This window comes from Myotis davidii, unplaced genomic scaffold (genome assembly GCF_000327345.1).
Source record: "Myotis davidii unplaced genomic scaffold, ASM32734v1 scaffold750, whole genome shotgun sequence".
NCBI classification, from domain to species: Eukaryota; Metazoa; Chordata; class Mammalia; order Chiroptera; family Vespertilionidae; genus Myotis; species Myotis davidii.
Genome location: NW_006282814.1, coordinates 1365473 through 1382556, shown reverse-complemented (window position 1 = coordinate 1382556; position 17084 = coordinate 1365473). Strand labels below are relative to the sequence as shown.

Sequence of the window (17084 nt, the reverse complement as noted above, 5' to 3'; positions counted from 1 at the left end):
TTGTCCATTCAAAAGAACTTTCTGTACTGGATTCCTCAATCAGTTGGAATGGACAAATGAATATAGGTATAGGAGCTAAATGCCACAAATAGAGAACAATACAGATACACAAGTAAATACTTAAGATGAAAAGTCAGTTCTTTTTTAAAAAAAGAATATATTTTTATTTATTTTAGAGAGAGAAAGGGAGAGGGAGAGAAACATCAATGATGAAAGAGAATCATTGATCAGCTGCCTCTAACACGCCCCCCACTGGGGATCAAGCCCACAATCCAGGCATGTGCTCAATCCAGGCATGTGCCCTGACCAGGAATCGAACCATGACCTCCTGGCTCCTGAGATGATGTTCAACCATGGAGCAACACTGTCTGGGACTGGATTCCCTTTTGTGGTTTCATTTTTTAGGGAGCTCTGCTCCCCACCCCCCTCTTTTTCCAGGACAGACTGTCTGGATGTTTTCAGGAGAGGTGCACAGGGGATGGCCACAGTGAGGGGATGCTTTGCATGCTGTGGTGTGTGTGGGGGGGGGAGGGGCGGGGAGGAGGCAGAGATTCTCCCTTGGAGGTGGCAGTGGGGGAGGGTGACTCGATGCTTTATGTAAACCCAGTCAGGAACCCGCTTTCAATTCGTACTGCTCGTCTGAGGGACTTGCCGGGGGGCATGCGACGGGCAGCACTGCAGTGTCACAGCCTCTGCAAGCTGATGGCATGGACTGTTTCTTCCAGTTACTGCAGCCAGGTGCTCAGCAAAGAGGTGGATGCCTGTGTTTCGGAGCTGCTGAAAGAGCTGGTCCGTTTCCAAGACCGTATGTACCAGAAAGACCCCGTCAAGGCCAAGACCAAACGCCGGCTGGTGCTGGGGCTGCGGGAGGTGCTCAAACACCTGAAGCTCCGGAAGCTGAAGTGCGTCATCATCTCTCCCAACTGTGAGAAGATACAGTCGAAAGGTAGGGCGCTTCCTGGGCCCGGGCCTGGCCCCACGCCAGTCGGCAGTGAGCGTGGGCCGTGCGGTCGGCCTCCTTTCCTTTAGCTTGGGGCATTTGTTTGCAGGGCTTATTTGCCCACCACGGGCCTTACCCTGCAGCAGCCAGGCCTGCGGTCTTCCTGGCTGGGCTGGCCGCCCTGCAGGCCTCTGGCGGCAGGAAAGGTTTGCTCTGGAGCTTGCAGGTGGGGGTGGGGGGTGTCACTGGCCACTCACGCCAGTTTGGTGACTGGCTGCCAGGCACCAGGCTCTTGTCTATTTTAAATTTCCTGGTTTGGTCCGTGACTGACCCCTGTGCCTACTTCCTCATTAAAAGTCTGGATTTGGCCGAAACCGGTTTGGCTCAGTGGATAGAGCATCGGCCTGCGGACTGAAAGGTTCCAGGTTCGATTCCGGTCAAGGGCATGTACCTGGGTTGCGGGCACATCCCCAGTAGGAGATGTGCAGGAGGCAGCTGACCGATGTTTCTCTCTCATCGATGTTTCTAACTCTCTGTCTCTCCCCCTTCCTCTCTGTGAAAAATCAATAAAATATATTTAAAAAAAAAAAAAAGTCTGGATTTGCCGGGCTAGCGTGCTCAGTGATTGAGCGTTGACCTATGAACTAGGAGGTCAGGCTCAATCCCCAGTGTGGGGCATGCTGCAGGAGGCAGCCAATCAGTGATTCTCTCAGCATAAAGCTCAGTTCCTCAAGCAGCAGAGGCCCAGTAGGCACTCTGGTCAGATAGGAGCCCTCTCTAAACCCAGCTCTCTTGCTAGCCAGGGTCCAACCACACAAGCCAGTCTTCCTGAGGACAGCAGCAGTGGGCCGCTGGGTTAGGACACCGCTCACGTAGCATTTGTGTCAACCCCAGGGCTGGGGTGGACAAGAGGCAGAGACCCCTAGAGGGAGAGATAACTCAGCCATATTTAGGCGTCAGTCTCCGGTGATGAGTTGTAATTGTATCTCAGGAACATACCCGTCACCCCACCTCTGCCCGCCTCCCCTCTTCCCAGCCTGCCTGGAACTGGTGTGTTCCTTGGAAGTTTATGTCCTCAGAGGTTGAGCCCTCATCACCTCTCATGCTCTTCTGGGAGATCTGGAGTAGAGGTGGGCGAATAAAGGAGGTGGGGCTTGAAAGTTCCTGCCCAGGCACACCAGGCAGAATGAGTTTCCAGTTCCCACCTAGTGGGGCCTGTGCACTAGGGAAGTTCCTCTCTCGAAAGGATATTCAGAAACCATGTACTTAGTTCCGGGGAACCGTCTCCCTATCCTGGAGCGGGTCTGTGCAGAGCAAAGAGCACTGTGACTATGCCGTGCCCCTTCCAGGTGCTGGGTGAGAACAGCTCACTAGTGCAGGTGGGCTCGTCATTTCATTACTTTCTTTTGAGGGGCAAACCCCCCAAATCCCTCTAGCTCCTCAGTCAGCCACCACTGCCACATTGGTATGTATCATCAATAGTCCACACGTATGTATGAGCTGTGTGTGTGTGTGTGTGAGCGCTGTGGGTGCTGTGTGTGTGTGTGAGCGCTGTGTGTGTGTGTGTTTTTTTGCGGTATGTGTGTGTGTGTGAGCTCTGTGGGTGCTGTGTGTGAGCGCTGTGGGTGCTGTATGTGTGTGTGTGTGAGCACTGTGGGTGCTGTGTGTGTGAGCTCTGTGGATGCTGTATGTGTGTGAGCGCTGTGTGTGTGTGAGCGCTATGAGTGCTGTGTGTGTGTGAGCGCTATGAGTGCTGTGTGTGTGTGTGTGTGTGTGTGTGTGTGACAGAGAGAGAGAGAGAGAGAGAGAGATGTGGCCTCCTGCAGAGGGCACACTGGTGTTGTGTGAGCACTGTGGGTGCTGTGTGTGTGAGCTCTGTGGATGCTGTATGTGTGTGAGCGCTGTGTGTGTGTGAGCGCTATGAGTGCTGTGTGTGTGTGAGCGCTATGAGTGCTGTGTGTGTGTGTGTGTGTGTGTGTGTGTGACAGAGAGAGAGAGAGAGAGAGAGAGATGTGGCCTCCTGCAGAGGGCACACTGGTGTGCAGACTTCACACCTGTCAGTGCCTTGCACACTGCTTTTCTGTGTGCCCATCTCTGTAGGTTCCAGCTGGAGAATAGAAGGGCATGGGCATGTGTCACAGTGGCCCCACCGGCTGGGCCTGCCCCTCCTGGCTCCCCGCCCTTGGGGGAGGTCGTGCATCCTCACTTGGTTAAGAGCAGGGCACTTTCTGTGATCTGTGTTGTATAGATAGTACCTTTTTGTGTAACAAGAAGTTGGCCCTTTGGTTGAGAGAGGTATATGTTTTTCTGGTTTGTCAGTAGCCTGTTTTCTCTCCACCTTTTTCTGACCATACACGCAGTATGTTTGTGTGTCAGTAGTTTTTATTCCTCTGTTTTTATCACATCGAGATTTTATGTTAGCCCTCGACGTTCGCCCCCAAGGTAATGAACATGTTTTACATTCTGCTTCTCCCTGTTCTCCATGTTTCATTTGGTCTGTGTAGCATGTATGTCAGTCTCAGACGGCTCTTCCCAGAGGCTGATCAGTGGTCCCTTCTGCACGGCTCACCCTGCGTCTTTGGGCCATTTCTGGGCCCTCTTCTGCCTCTGCTCTTGTGTTCAATGCTCCTGTAGCCTCAGAGCACACTTTCAATGCCTGGGATGCTTTTTCAAAACATTTCCTTTTTCAAAATGCTCTTTTTACTTGCGTATTTTTTTCATATTTTTTATTCTTAAAAAATCCTATTTGTAGTAAGCCATGGTGTTTCAGCGCTTTAGGCCAATATACCAGGTGTATCTGTTAATAATGTGGTGTGTTTTTTTTTCACTAGATGGAGTTACACATCTGTTGATATATATGCGATTTGATATGTATGCTATTTTGCGATATTGACAACAAGCTTTAAAACTTCATATGTCAAATTTGCTGAAAGTGTTAACATCATAGATATTTTTACGCTTAAAAATATTGATTTTCGTGCCAAAAAAAAGAGCATTTGTGGGAAGTTTTAATTCATTACTTATTTTGAAGAAAAGTGCCGCTGAATACTTTGGGAAGCTTATGGTGAACAGTCTCCATCTCAAGATACTTGTGAACGCTGGTTTAAACCCTTTAAAAGTGATGATTTCAGTATGAAAGACAAAGAACATCCAGGTCTGGTGATGAAAAGTGGATTTATTTTGAGAACCTCAAACATACAAAATCATGGGTTGATCCAGGTCAACCATCAACATCGACTGCAAGGCCAGATCACTTCAGAAAGAAGACAATGCTCTACATTTGGTGGATCAGGAAGGTGTGGTGTATTATGAGCTTCTAAAGCCAGGTGAAACCATTAATACTGATCGCTACCAACAACAAATAATCAATTTAAACCACCTTTGATCGTGAAACGACCAGAATGTGCCAGAAAACATGGCAAAGTAATTTTGCTTCATGATAACGCACCATCACACACTTCAAACCAGTTAAAGACACGTCAAAAGATCTTGCCTGGGAAGTATTAACCCACCTCCCGTATTCACCAGACCACTTGTCCCGATCGATGACACACACTTTCTGAGCAGCGCTTCAAAACATATGAAGAAGTGGAAAATTGGGTCTCTGAATGGTTTGCCTCAAAACAAAAGTTCTATGGGGACGGTACCCACAAATTACCTGAAAGATGGGGGAAATGTGTAGCTAGCGATGGACATTACAGTAGGTCCTTGGGTTATGTCAGAGATCCTTCCTACGGCGAGAGGTAATGCAATTTTCGCCGTAAGTCAGAACCCACCTACATAAGCACCTACGTCACTCAGGTGGAGTGCATACACAGCAGTAATGAAGTGAAACAGTAAAAGAAATTTAAAAGAAATATAACAATTCCTGACCTTTACTTGTGGTAAATAGGAAAAAACATAAAGCACATATGTACATACGTCGAAATGACAGAACTTTTTTTATAAATAAATGGGAGATGGTGACGTAACCACGAAATGATGTATGTTGAGTCTGATGTAACCCAACGACTGTCTGTACTTCGAATAATGCACTTTTGACGTTTCTCTTGAAATTATCGTGTTTTCTTTGATCACAAAATCCGCATTATTAACCGGTACACCTGGTGGAGTGGACGTGTAATTTTGGATCACGCTGCCCAGGAGCAGAGATGTCTCACTTAAAGTTTTCTGTGGTGTTTTTAGCCGGTGGAGGTTGCTCTGTGGGTCTGCCGATGCGTCTGTTCTGCCTGTGCTCAGCTTTGGCTGCTGTCGGAGTGGAGTCGTTTCTCCACTGCGTCCCGGCTGGCCGCGGGGTGCAGCCCGCACAGGCTCCATGTGTAATGCTCTGGGTGGTGGTAATTGCTGCGTTTCTGGCTTGGCAGGCACACCCCGCACGGAGCTCCTCACCTTCCTCTGAAGCTCGCGCTGCCTCTCCCCGTGCGGCCTGTGCAGCGGCCTGGCTGGCGCCTCGCTGGGAGCCAGGCCCGTGTGTGCTCAGGTTGGGGGGAGGTGATGTAGGATAGGGGCCAGGGACCTCTCTGCTGCTGGCTCCCCTCGGAGCGGGCCGTAGCCTCCCCTCTTGTGTTTGTGAGGATACTGCAGCTCCCACAGGGGAGGCAGAGCGGTGGCCCAGCCATGTGAGGATACTGCAGCTCCCACAGGGGAGGCAGTTAGAGCGGTGGCCCAGCCGTGCTGAGGCTCAGTGATGTTTGCTAAGACTATGAGGTGTCACGCAGCTGTTGACGCAGCACAGACCCATCCATTCCACGAAGGAGTGGTCTTTGGAGAGTGATTTCTTCCCTGTGGCTGGCAAGTCAGAGGGAGCTGGCTGTGTTGCTGTGTGTAGCAGAAGCCCCTGCGACCAGTGTCCCCACCAGCCCATGTGACGCTCTCCTGTCGTTCCCATGACCCCCCTCGGACAGGTGGACTGGACGACACCCTGCACACCATCATCGCTTACGCCTGTGAGCAGAACATTCCCTTCGTGTTCGCGCTCAACCGCAAGGCTCTGGGGCGCAGTCTGAACAAAGCTGTTCCTGTCAGCGTGGTGGGCATCTTCAGCTACGATGGGGCCCAGGTGAGCGGAGCGGGCTGTGCCCGGGGGGAGGCGGACACGGCGTGCTCCCAGACAGAGCCCAGTGGCCCCTGAGCCTCAGTGGCCTGTTTCCTTAAGAGCACGGACGGAAGTGTGATTCCAAGTTCCACTCTGGGCTCACTGCTGCCACTCAGGCGCCCTGTTCTCTCGGGGTAGCACCCTCGGCGGGTGGCACCCTTCTCTGTGGAGGGTTTGCGGGAGACCCATTTTTTCTGTGGTCAGGCATCATCTGTGCCCTCACTCTGTCCAAGGACCAGTTCCACAAGATGGTTGAGCTGACGATGGCGGCGCGGGAGGCGTACAAGACGATGCTCGAGACCACGCGCCAGGAGCCTGCACAGGGCCCCAGCGGCTCCGCGGAAGGCGGCCCCCCAGCTTCTCCCACAACAGAAGAGCCACACTACAGTGAGTGCTGGGGAGGGTCCGAGTCTGGGCCAAGTGTCCTTCGAGTCTTCCTGGACTTTGATTAAAAAGTCCCGGTGCTGGGTACTGGCTGAGGAAGGCCTAGTTAAGTCTGGCCATTGTCTAAGAGGTATTCTCAGACCCGAATTTGCAAGGACTTGTCAATGAGTGTCTCAAACAGACCTCTGGTCAGACAGCCCCTGGACAAGGTGGCTGCAAGGATAGCTGTACCCTCGGCAGGAGGTGGTCAAGGTCAGCCAGCACCCAGGCTGACTGATGCTGCTCACTCGGGGCGGGGGGAGCGTGGGAGATGGGGTTGAGCCCTGCTGGCCTGTGCAGGGGACTGAGCCGCTGAGCAGCATGCTCTCTGGTAGACTTTCCCGACTGTCCCTGCTGTTCTTCAGCTGTGCCACTCTCTCCTTCCAGTTGAAATCTGGAGAAAACACCTGGAAGCGTACAGTCAGTGTGCCCTGGAGCTAGAAGAATCACTAGAGGCTTCAACCTCTCAGATGATGAACTTGAATTTATAAGAAGGGTTCTTTTGTGGGTTTGTATTTGGGGTAAGGAGGGGAGGTTTGAACAACTTTGTGGCCCTCTTCTTAGCTTTTCACTGGCCTAATGTATTTGTAACGCTGTTTAATTGGGACATTGGCAGCGTAGAGGGCGTGGGAAGCAGCCTTTGTGGCACCACGGCTGCAGGCCCTGTGGCGGGCATTGGGCTTGCTGACGGAGCCTTTCTGGAGGCCCTCGGAGCACTGTGAATCCGGAAGACCCTGGGGAAGGTGCCGAGCCCTCTGCTGCTCCAGAGCGGATCACTGAGCCAGGTCATTCGTCTGTGGAAACGGGAGCAGGGTGGCTGCTGTCCTCCCAGGCACGGTGAGGGCCCGGCCCTGCCCCTGCAGGAAGCCAGTGTCAGAGCAGGAGGCAGGGAGGGTCCTTCTCGGGACGTGGCCTTTCAGTGGGAAGATCTGGGAGACCTGGAGGGTTTGCTAAAATGAGCCTCAAGAATAATCAGTTTTTTAACCTGTTACCTTTGACATGAATTATTTCTAATTTTAGTTGTTATTTTTCAGAGAAACAATGTATATTGAAATTCCTAAATTTCAGTTTTGATAATCTACAAATCTTTCTTTTGTAAATGAACATGTTCTGAATGTGGTTTCTGTCTCAGAGGCCAGGAGGCAAAAAGTTTACTTTCCTATTTTCCTGTAAGTAAGAGGGCTTATTTATTTTCAATAAAGAGTGATTATTTAATTTCCCTGGAGACTCTGGTCATTTGGTTTATCCTTGGTCTCTTTCTTATTAGTTCTTCCTTTGTCTTGACCTGTGCCTTTCAGCCTTGGAATGGAAGGTGACGGCTGAGCAGGGAGAGGCTTGTTATGCCCAGACCTCCTGGTGCTGGAAGTAGCAGCTGCTGAGGTCTCAGACCCTCAGAGACCGGCGCCTCCAGACCCTGCCCTGTCTCTGCTGGCATGCTTGTCACAGAGGAAATGGCAGGATTGCAGTGTCACTGGTTTGTGCTTGTCAGGCAGGTAGTGTGTGGTGTTGGCTTTGAAAGTACTGTTAGTTGAATTCAGTCGTGCCAGGTACTGTATCTTTGGGAGGTAAGTGGCCTAATGAGCAAACAGAAGTGCAGTAATGAGTCAGAGGGCACAGCGTGTGGCCAGGGCTGGCAGTGGGACCGTGGGGTGAGTGGAGGAAGCCCTGCCTCTCTGGTCCTCTAACACGTTATTCCCACTGTGTGCCCTGCCTCTCCAGACACTTTCTGAGCTGTTTACATGGGGACGTAGGCTCTGGTTGGCCAGCGCCTAACTGCAAGCCCAGGTCCTTTTCAGGAGTCTCTCTCGGCTGCCACGAGGAGCAGCATCGGGAAGGTCTTTTCTGCTCTCCACATGGCGACAGGTAGCAGGTCAACTGTACTAGGTTTGAAAACAGGAGATTATTTGAGAATAAAGGTTCCAAAATTATTTTTGGGAGAAAATGAAATAGCCTTTCATATGCACTAAGCAGCCTAGAATTGTGAAACTGCTGATAAATTAAAAAATAAGAAGACTTCTGGTCAAGATGGCAGAGTAGGTAAACCCTATGGTTGCCTCCTCCCATGATCGAAATTACAACTAAATTATAGAACTGTCATTACTAACAGCCCCTTGAAGACTAGCTGAACGGAAGTCCTCTAACTGAGGCTGTAAGGAAGCACCACATCGAGACTGGTAGTGGGCATGGAGATGGGGACTGGGGAGTTCCCCTCACACTGTGCCGACTAAGGAACAGGTGGGGTGCCTCTACTGCAGAGGTTCCCTCTGAAGAGCCAGGGCCCGCTCCCACACCAGCTACCCCCACCCAGAGCACCAGAGCCAGAGGAGAAGTCCCCATATTTTCTGGCTGTGAAAACCAGCAGGGGCTCTGTCCAAGAAAAAAAGCTGCTAGAGAAAGAGGTGCTGCTCTCACAGTGCACACGCATAGACTCACTTGCTCACAAACACTTCCTCTAAGCACCGGTGCAGGGGCAGCAGCTTGTAAAGTGCCAGGGAGGTACGGGGAGGAAGTAAATGGACATACTTCAGGCCAGTGGCCGGAAGGGTGGGGATTGGGAGGTTAGAAGTACTGGCAGGTGCTATTCCTTTGTTGAGCTCTCCCACCCCGCTGGCCAGGTACAGGTGGACACCAAATCTGTGCTCTCCACTAACCTGGATCATACTGTTCACCCTTCGCTGGTGATTCCCAGAGACCTTGTTCTCTCCAACTGCTTGCCTGGCCCAAGCCTTTTCCAGTGGCTCCTCCACAAAAGCAGCTCACCTCTGCTTGTGCTGTGGACTTTCCCCCAAATCTGCAAACTTCACAGAGTGCTCTCGTCTTGTGTTGCAGATTTTCTCAAATGTCTACAAGCCCCACACATGTGGCAGATGCCCTACCGAGACTTGTGTGAAACTTTCCCAAAGACCCACAAACCCTATTCGAGCAGCGACTGACCTCAGTGTGCACTGTAGCTCCTGGCAAGGGGCCCCAAGCCCAGCACAAGTGGTGACCAATCTCAGCTTATACAGTAACTCCCAACAATTGACCCAAGACCTGGCATAAGTGGTGGCCAACCTGCCTGTAACATCTCCAACTAAACAACCAAAAGCCAAGCGGCAGCTGGCCTCATCTCACATCACAGTGCCCACCAAAGAATCTGAAGGTTGGCACAAGTGGCACCTGGTCTTGGTTCTTAGCATAGCTTCTCTCAAGCACCTCCAAGCCTAAAATAAGCGGGAGTTGATACAGATAACTGTTACTTATACCAAGCAACCCCCCAAGTCTGGCATAAGTGGTAGCTGACTTTGCCCTCCCAAGATCCAGACTGTACCAGAGCCCCATCCAACCAGTTCCACAACTGACATGCTGAAAGGCAGTTTTGGCTGGCGTCAGAAGCTCCAGCACAATGAACCCTCCATGGGGACAGCCCCTGCACAACAGCTGGTCCACTGTAGTCATAGCCAGCCTTCACAGCCAGTCTGCGTGGGGGTCAACCCCACCCACTGATGTGCCAGTGGCAGCAGTTAAGGCCCAATCACAACAGGAGGCCCAACACAACCTACATGAGACACCCCTCGAGCATCCAGCTCAGGTGACCTGGAAGACTGCCACTGAGCCCTACAGAATACATCCATACTACTCTCTCAAGACTTGGAGATGTAGCAGATCTACCTAATGTAGAGAAACACAGGAAGTCAACCAAAAGAATTCAAAACACTGGTTAAAAGAATGCTCCTCGCCCTATGGGAGAACAGATGAATTCTGAAAACCTCAACAAAAAGATAGAAAACATATAAAATGAGATAGAAAACAAAAAAGAACAACTCAGAACTGAAGAATATAATTACTGAAATGAAGAATATACGATACACTAGTTGAAGCAGAGAAGACAAGGTAGCAGAACACATGCAATTGGACAGCAAAAAGAAAAAGAAAAACAACACTTATTTTTTAAAATATATTTTATTGATTTTTTACAGAGAGGAAGGGAGAGGGATAAAGAGTTAGAAACATTAGTGAGAGAGAAACATCGATCAGCTGCCTCCTGCACACTCCCCACTGGGGATGTGCCCACAACCAAGGTACATGCCCTTGACCCGAATTGAACCTGGGACCCTTGAGTCCGCAGGCTGACACTCTATCCACTGAGCCAAACCGGTCAGGGTGAAAAACAATTTTTAAAATGAGGGTAATTTAAGGCAGGGGTCCTCAAACTTTTTCAACTGGGGGCCAGTTCACTGTCCCTCAGATGGTTGGAGGGCCAGACTATACTTTAAAAAAAACTATGAACAAATTCCTATGCACACTGCACATATCTTATTTTGAAGTAAAAAAACAAAACGGGAACAAATACAATATTTGTATTTGCATGTGGCCCACGGGCCGTAGTTTGAGGACCCCTGATTTAAGGGAACTTGGATAACATCTGGTGTAACAACATTCACATAATAGAGGTCCCAGAAGGAGAAGAGGGAAAAGGATTGAAATCCTCTTTGAAGAAATAATGACTGAAAACTTACCTCACTTGACAAAGAAAACATACAAGTACAGGAAGTGCACTGAGTCCCAAAGAAGATGAACCCAAAGAGGCCCATACTAAGACACATGATTAAAATGCCAAAAGTTAGAATCTTAAAAGCAACAAGAGAAAAGCAACTAGTATGGACAAGGGAGCTCCCATAAGACAATCAGCTGATTTTCCAACATACAAATTAAAAGCCAAAAGGGAATGGCACAAAATATTCAAAGTGATGAAAGGTAAAACTTATAACCAAGATTGCTCTATCCAGTAAGGCTATCATTTAGAATAAAAGGAGAGATCAAGAGTTTCCCATGCAAGAAAGAAACTATAGGAGTTTATCACCACTAAATCAGTTTTACAAGAATGTTAAAGGGACTTTAAGTAGAAAAGTAAAGATTAAAAAAAAATGTAGAAAGAAAAAATTTTCACCAACAAAGGCAAACAATAAAAGCAGTGGTAGAAAGGTTAAAGACAAAAGTAGGAAGAGCATGTGTACTTACAACAATAGATTAAGGGATACACATGAAAGAGATAAAGTGACAAAAACATAAATGTGTGTTGGTGAGTAAAAACTAGTGATTTTAGAATGTGTTCAATCTTAAGAGAAAATCAACTTAAGTAGGCTGCTATAAATATAGCTTGGTGTATATATACAGTACATGCTAACCAAAAATCTCTAAGAGACATAAATAAAAAGAAAGGAATCTAAACATAACACTAGAACAGCATTTCTCAACCTGTGGGTCACGACCTCTTTGGCGGTCGAACGACCCTTTCACAGGGGTTGCCTAAGGCCATCCTGCATATCAGATATTTACATTATGATTCCTAACAGTAGCAACATTACAGTTATGAAATAGCAACGAAAATAATTTTATGGTTGGGTCACAACATGAGGAACTGTATGTAAAGGGCCAGAAGGTTGAGAACCACTGCGAAAGTCATCAACAGAAAAGAGAAAATAGCAAGAGAATATAAGAGGAATAAAAGAAATATAAAAACAATTAGAAAACAAGTATGAAATGGCAATAACTGCATACCTATCAATAATTACTTTAAATATAAATGGATTAAGTGTTCCAATCAAACACTTAAGGCTATCATTTAGAATAAAAGGAGAGATCAAGAGTTTCCCATGCAAGAAAGAAACTATAGGAGGTCTCTTCTAGAGTTTGAATCAATCAAAACAAAAACCAAGACTTGAACATATGCTGCCTAGAAGAGACCTACTCCAGATAGAAAGACACACAAACTGAAAATAAAGGATGAAAAAAGATATTTAATGCAAATAGAAACAAAAGCTGGAGTACCAATACTTATATCAGACAAAACAAACTTTAAAACAGAGGCTATAGTAATCAAAACAGCGTGGTACTGGCATAAAAACAGACACGTAGATTACTGGGCTAGAATACGGGTCCCAGAAATAAACCCATACCTATATGGTCAATCTATGAAAAAGGAGGCAAGAATATAAAATGGGATAAAGACAGTCTTCAAAAATGGTGCTGGGTAAACTATACAGTAAAATCCAAAATATGAAATTCCACCCTTTCTTCCATTATATACAAAAATAAACTCAATAGATTAGAGACTTAAATATAAGGACTGAAACCACAAAACTCCTAGAAGAAAGCATAGACAATAAACTCTGACATTTGCCTTAGCAAAACTTTTTTTGGATATTTCTCCTAGGGCAAAGACTGCCGGGAGCCAATCCATCCTTGCTGTTTCAAGGGACCTGGCATATATGGCATACTGTTCTTAATATGTTTGCTCACCTTCTTGGCACTATGTGTTTTAACCAAGGTCACCTCTCTGAGAAAGGTTGTTTCCCCTGGTAGGGATTTTCCCCTGAAGTTGGGGAGGGAATAAAACCCCTTAACTAAGTGCTAAGAAACGCCCTAACCTTTGGAATAGAAATTGACAGGATTAAAATCAACTGGTATAAATACAGATGTAACAAGACAATAAAACACAGAACTTGGCTGGAGATCCTGGCTAGAACCTGGCTAGGCTGCTGATCAACTGAACGCTGTCTCTGAGTCATTCCTTCTTCACCAACTCTGTCCACACCTTTGAGAACCCTGGACCTGCTGGGGTTGGACCCCAACAAAAGACAACAGAGCAAACATAAACAAATGGGACTACATCAAATTAAAAAGCTTTGCACAGCAAAGGAAACCATCAGCAAAGCTAGAAGGCAACCTACTGAATGGGAGAAGATATTTACAAATGATATATCTGATAGAGGATTTATATCCAAAATATATGAAGAACTCATACAGCTCAACATTATAAAAAATAATCTGATTTAAAAATGGGCAGAAAGAGGTTAAGGAAGGGAGGGAGGATGGGGGATATTTGCAGTACCCTCAACAATAAAAATAAAATGAATATTAAAAGCCAAAAATAAAAATGCGCAGAGGACCTGAGTAGATATTTCCCTAAAGAAAACATAGAGATGGCCAATAGACACATGAAATGATGCTAAACATCACTAATCATCAGGGAAATGCAAATCAAAACCTAATGAGATATTACCTCACACCGGTCAGGATGGGTATTATCAATAAACCAACAAACAGCAAGTGTTGTTGAGGAGGTTAAGAAAAGGAGCCCCTTGGGAATTGGGGGATTGTAAATTGGTGCAGAAACGTAATGAGCACACTCTACCTATATAAAGCTACCCATATTGATTCAGTAGATGTTAAACCCAACTTGTTACTCTAACCTGATATTTCTCTCAGAATGAGAGTTTGCATGTTAAAAATTTTGTGTTTGGTATACTTTACAGTTCAGTTTCTGTGTGAACCTAAGGAGCAGCCTGACCTTCAAGGCCGTTGCTATTGCTGACTGCCCAGACACAGATGGCCAACTCAAGGATGCTGACCATGAGAATCCATATTGGGAACAGCCAGGACTCTGCCTTCATGTCCACAGCCCCTCCCCCTGCTTTCCCTCTCCCTCCTTATAAAAACCCCTGCCTGCACTGAAATCTTAAGATGGATTTTTGAGGATGGGGAAGTCTCCCGTCTTCTTGAGATGTGGGCACTCAAATAAACCCCGTTCCTCTCCATTGTCACCTGCCTCGGAATGTGCTGGCTTTCTTTGCGGCAGGCAGCCGAACCTGGGTTCCTTCGGTTGCAGTGCAGCCAATATGGAGTGTCCTCCAAAAATTAAAAATAGAACTATCCTATGACCCAGCAATTCTACTTCTGGTTATTCAAAGAAAAAACAAACAAACCACTAATTAGAAAAGATATGTGTACCCCTATGTTCATTTCAGCATTATTTACAACTAGAAGCCTGGTGCATGAAATTTGTGCACAGGTAGGGTCCCTAGGCCTGGCTGGCAGTCAGGGCTGATCTGTGGGGCAACTGGCGGGATATTGGGGGGCCCCTGCTGGCACCTGCCCTGGCCAGCCTGGCACTTCCCACTTACCAGCCCCCCCCCCCCCTGCTGTCACTGGCCACCTCCCTCTGCAGGGCGACCAGCAGGGCAGTCGGGGAGCCTCCGCTGGCACCTGCCTTGGCTGGCCTGGGGCTTGTGGGCTGGGGGCAGCTCCGGTGTTGAGCATCTGCCCCCTGGTGGTCAGAGCGTGTCATAGCAACTGGTTGTTCTGCCATTCAGTTGAGTTGCATATTAGGCTTTTATTATATAGGATAGCCAAGATGTGGAAGCAACCTAAGTATCCATTGATGGACAAATGGATAGAAACGATGTGGTACTATATACAGTGGGATATTACTCAGTCATAAAAGTGAGATCAGTGATCTTCCTTGCTCTCAGGCTCTCTCTGCTGCGTTAGCCTGCTCACTCTCATCCTGCAATGCCTATGCCAGCTCCACCTCCTCCTCCCTTCACCTCCAGCTACATTGCATCATTGTGACTCCACCACCATATTCAAAGTGTGCCCCTGGTCCAAGGCTCCCTCTTGAAAAGGGGCTGGAGGTGCTGAAGGGCCTCACTGAGAGGCCTACAGGACATCAGCCCCACGAGGGAACGTGCAGAGCCGGGGCGTGTCCCATGTCTCACCCTGCACTCCGAGGGCTTTGGCATGTACCACTGTGACCCCCACCAGCATGTCCAAAATACTAAAATGTGCTGGCAATTAAAACATCACCCTAAGGCTGCTGAGAATGCAGACACCTTGGCACTGGTATTTGAATCTCCAAATCAAAAAAAGGTTTCAGACTATGAAATTAAGTTAATGGGTTTAGATATTGAACAACGTGTAAGTTTCTGTGCAAAAGACGGAGTGACATTTTCTGCAAGTGGGGAACTTGAAAATGGAAATATTAAGCTGTCGCAAATAAGTAATGCCATTAAAGAAGAGGAAGCTGTTACCATAGAGATGAATGAGCCAGTTCAGCTATCTTTACACTGAGGTATCTGAACTTGACCAAAGCTACTCCCCTCTTTCCTACAGTAACAATCAGTATGTCTGCAGATGTACCACTTGTAGAGGATCACTTTCTGATATGGAACGTTTAAAGTATTATCTGGCCTCAAGATCAAGGAGAAAGAAGGATCTTGGGCCCTAGCTGGTTTAGAGTCAGCCTGCAGACTAAAGGGTCTCAGGTTCAATTCCAGTGAGGGGCATGCATTTTGGTTGCAGGCTCGAACCCCAGTCCCAGTTGGGGCATGTGCAAGAGACAACCAATTGATGTGTCTCTTTCACATCAATGTTTCTCTCTCTCTGTCTCTCCCCATCCCTTTTACTCTCTCCAAAAATCAATGGAAAAGTATCTTTAGGTGAGGATTAACAATAACAAAAGTCTCTTCTGTCACCAAATGTTTACCTCTGAATACATCCTATATAATAAAAGGCTAATATGCAAATCAACCGAAAAGCAGAACAACTGGTCGCTATGATGCGTACTGACCACCAGAGGGTAGACACTCAATGCAGGAGCTGCCCCCTGGTCGTCAGTGTGCTCCCACATGGGGAGCTCCATTCAACCAGAAGCCAGGTTTATGGCTGGTGAGCACAGTGGTGGTGGCAGGAGCCTCTCCTACCTCAGCAGCAGTGCTAAGGATATCCAACTGCCAGCATAGGCAAGCTGGCCTAAGCCGGCAGTTGGAAATCCCCCGAGGGCTCCTGGACTGTGAGAGGCACAGGCCGGGCTGAGGGACCTCTCCCCCCAAGTGCATGAATTTTGTGCACCAGGCCTCTAAGTATGTAAATAATGTTTTCTGTAAACCTATTTTTTTTTCTTCCATTCTCTACTGGATAAGTGTCAAGTCAAATCTGGTTTTATTAACCTAGAACTACTGCCTTATCCAGAAATACTCATTAGGCTTTTTATAACAAAGGGTTTTGGCTACTAATGCAGTTCTAAGAATTGTGTTTACAATTTAAATAAAAGTTACCGTATTTGCCGGCGTATAAGACGATTTTTTGGCCCTGAAAAATATGCCTCCAAGTGGGGGGTCGTCTTATACGCCAGGTACACTTCAGATAGACTGCCCATAGTGCTTGCCCCGTGCCATAGTGGCCTCCTGATGCCCGCCCACTTCATTCCACATACCGTTCAGGCATCAGCAGCGCTGCTGGGTGTATGCTCGGCTGTTATGCGATTTTGCTGTTATGCGATTTTACCACACTCGCAAAATCGCACACAGCCGACCATACACCCAGTATGATAGCGCAAAATCACGAATCGCGATACCATACTGGGTGTATGGTTGGCTGTGTGCGATTTTGCGAGTGTGGTAAATTCGGGTTACCGTATATTTCTTTACATATGCATTGAAGATTCGCGATTTTGCGCTATCATGGTGCCTGTTAGAATGTTGAAGAGCTCGCACTTGCGCACTAGTGAGGTCCCAGGGAGATGCTGATGCAAGGGTGGACCAGACTGCTATAGTGACAGGGCGGGCAAACAGGGAGCAGGGACCAATCAAATCAGGCTTTGTATACAGCCAACAGCCAACCACAATACTGCCCCATTGTACAGTACAGCATAGAAAATGTCGACCAGTCAAACCCCTATCATCCCTATCATGGCACCAAGATGTCGTTGATGAACTTTTAATATCAGATGATGAAGAGGAGTTTGAAGGCTTTTAAGGTGAAACTGTCACGCCAGCAAACTTGCTAGGGACTTGCCCAGGAGAG

The 17084-nt window shown here is 47.7% G+C and overlaps 1 protein-coding gene across 8 annotated transcripts in view; it reads left to right on the top strand.

Moving 5' to 3' along the window:
* SECISBP2 (SECIS binding protein 2) overlaps positions 1 to 14042 on the top strand; it is a 40052-nt gene extending 26010 nt beyond the window's left edge. For 7 of the 8 annotated variants that reach the window (XM_006753226.2, XM_015561301.1, XM_015561298.1 and 4 more), the window contains 4 exons: positions 726 to 946; positions 5845 to 5999; positions 6269 to 6422; positions 6846 to 7681. In XM_006753226.2, the coding sequence (XP_006753289.1) occupies positions 726 to 946; positions 5845 to 5999; positions 6269 to 6422; positions 6846 to 6949 (634 nt within the window). In that variant the 3' untranslated portion in view covers positions 6950 to 7681. Of the gene's footprint in view, positions 1 to 725; positions 947 to 5844; positions 6000 to 6268; positions 6423 to 6845; positions 7682 to 13756 lie in introns of those variants that run through there. The other variant, XM_006753220.2, reaches the window with a different exon arrangement.
* Positions 14043 to 17084: the final 3042 nt, after the last annotated feature.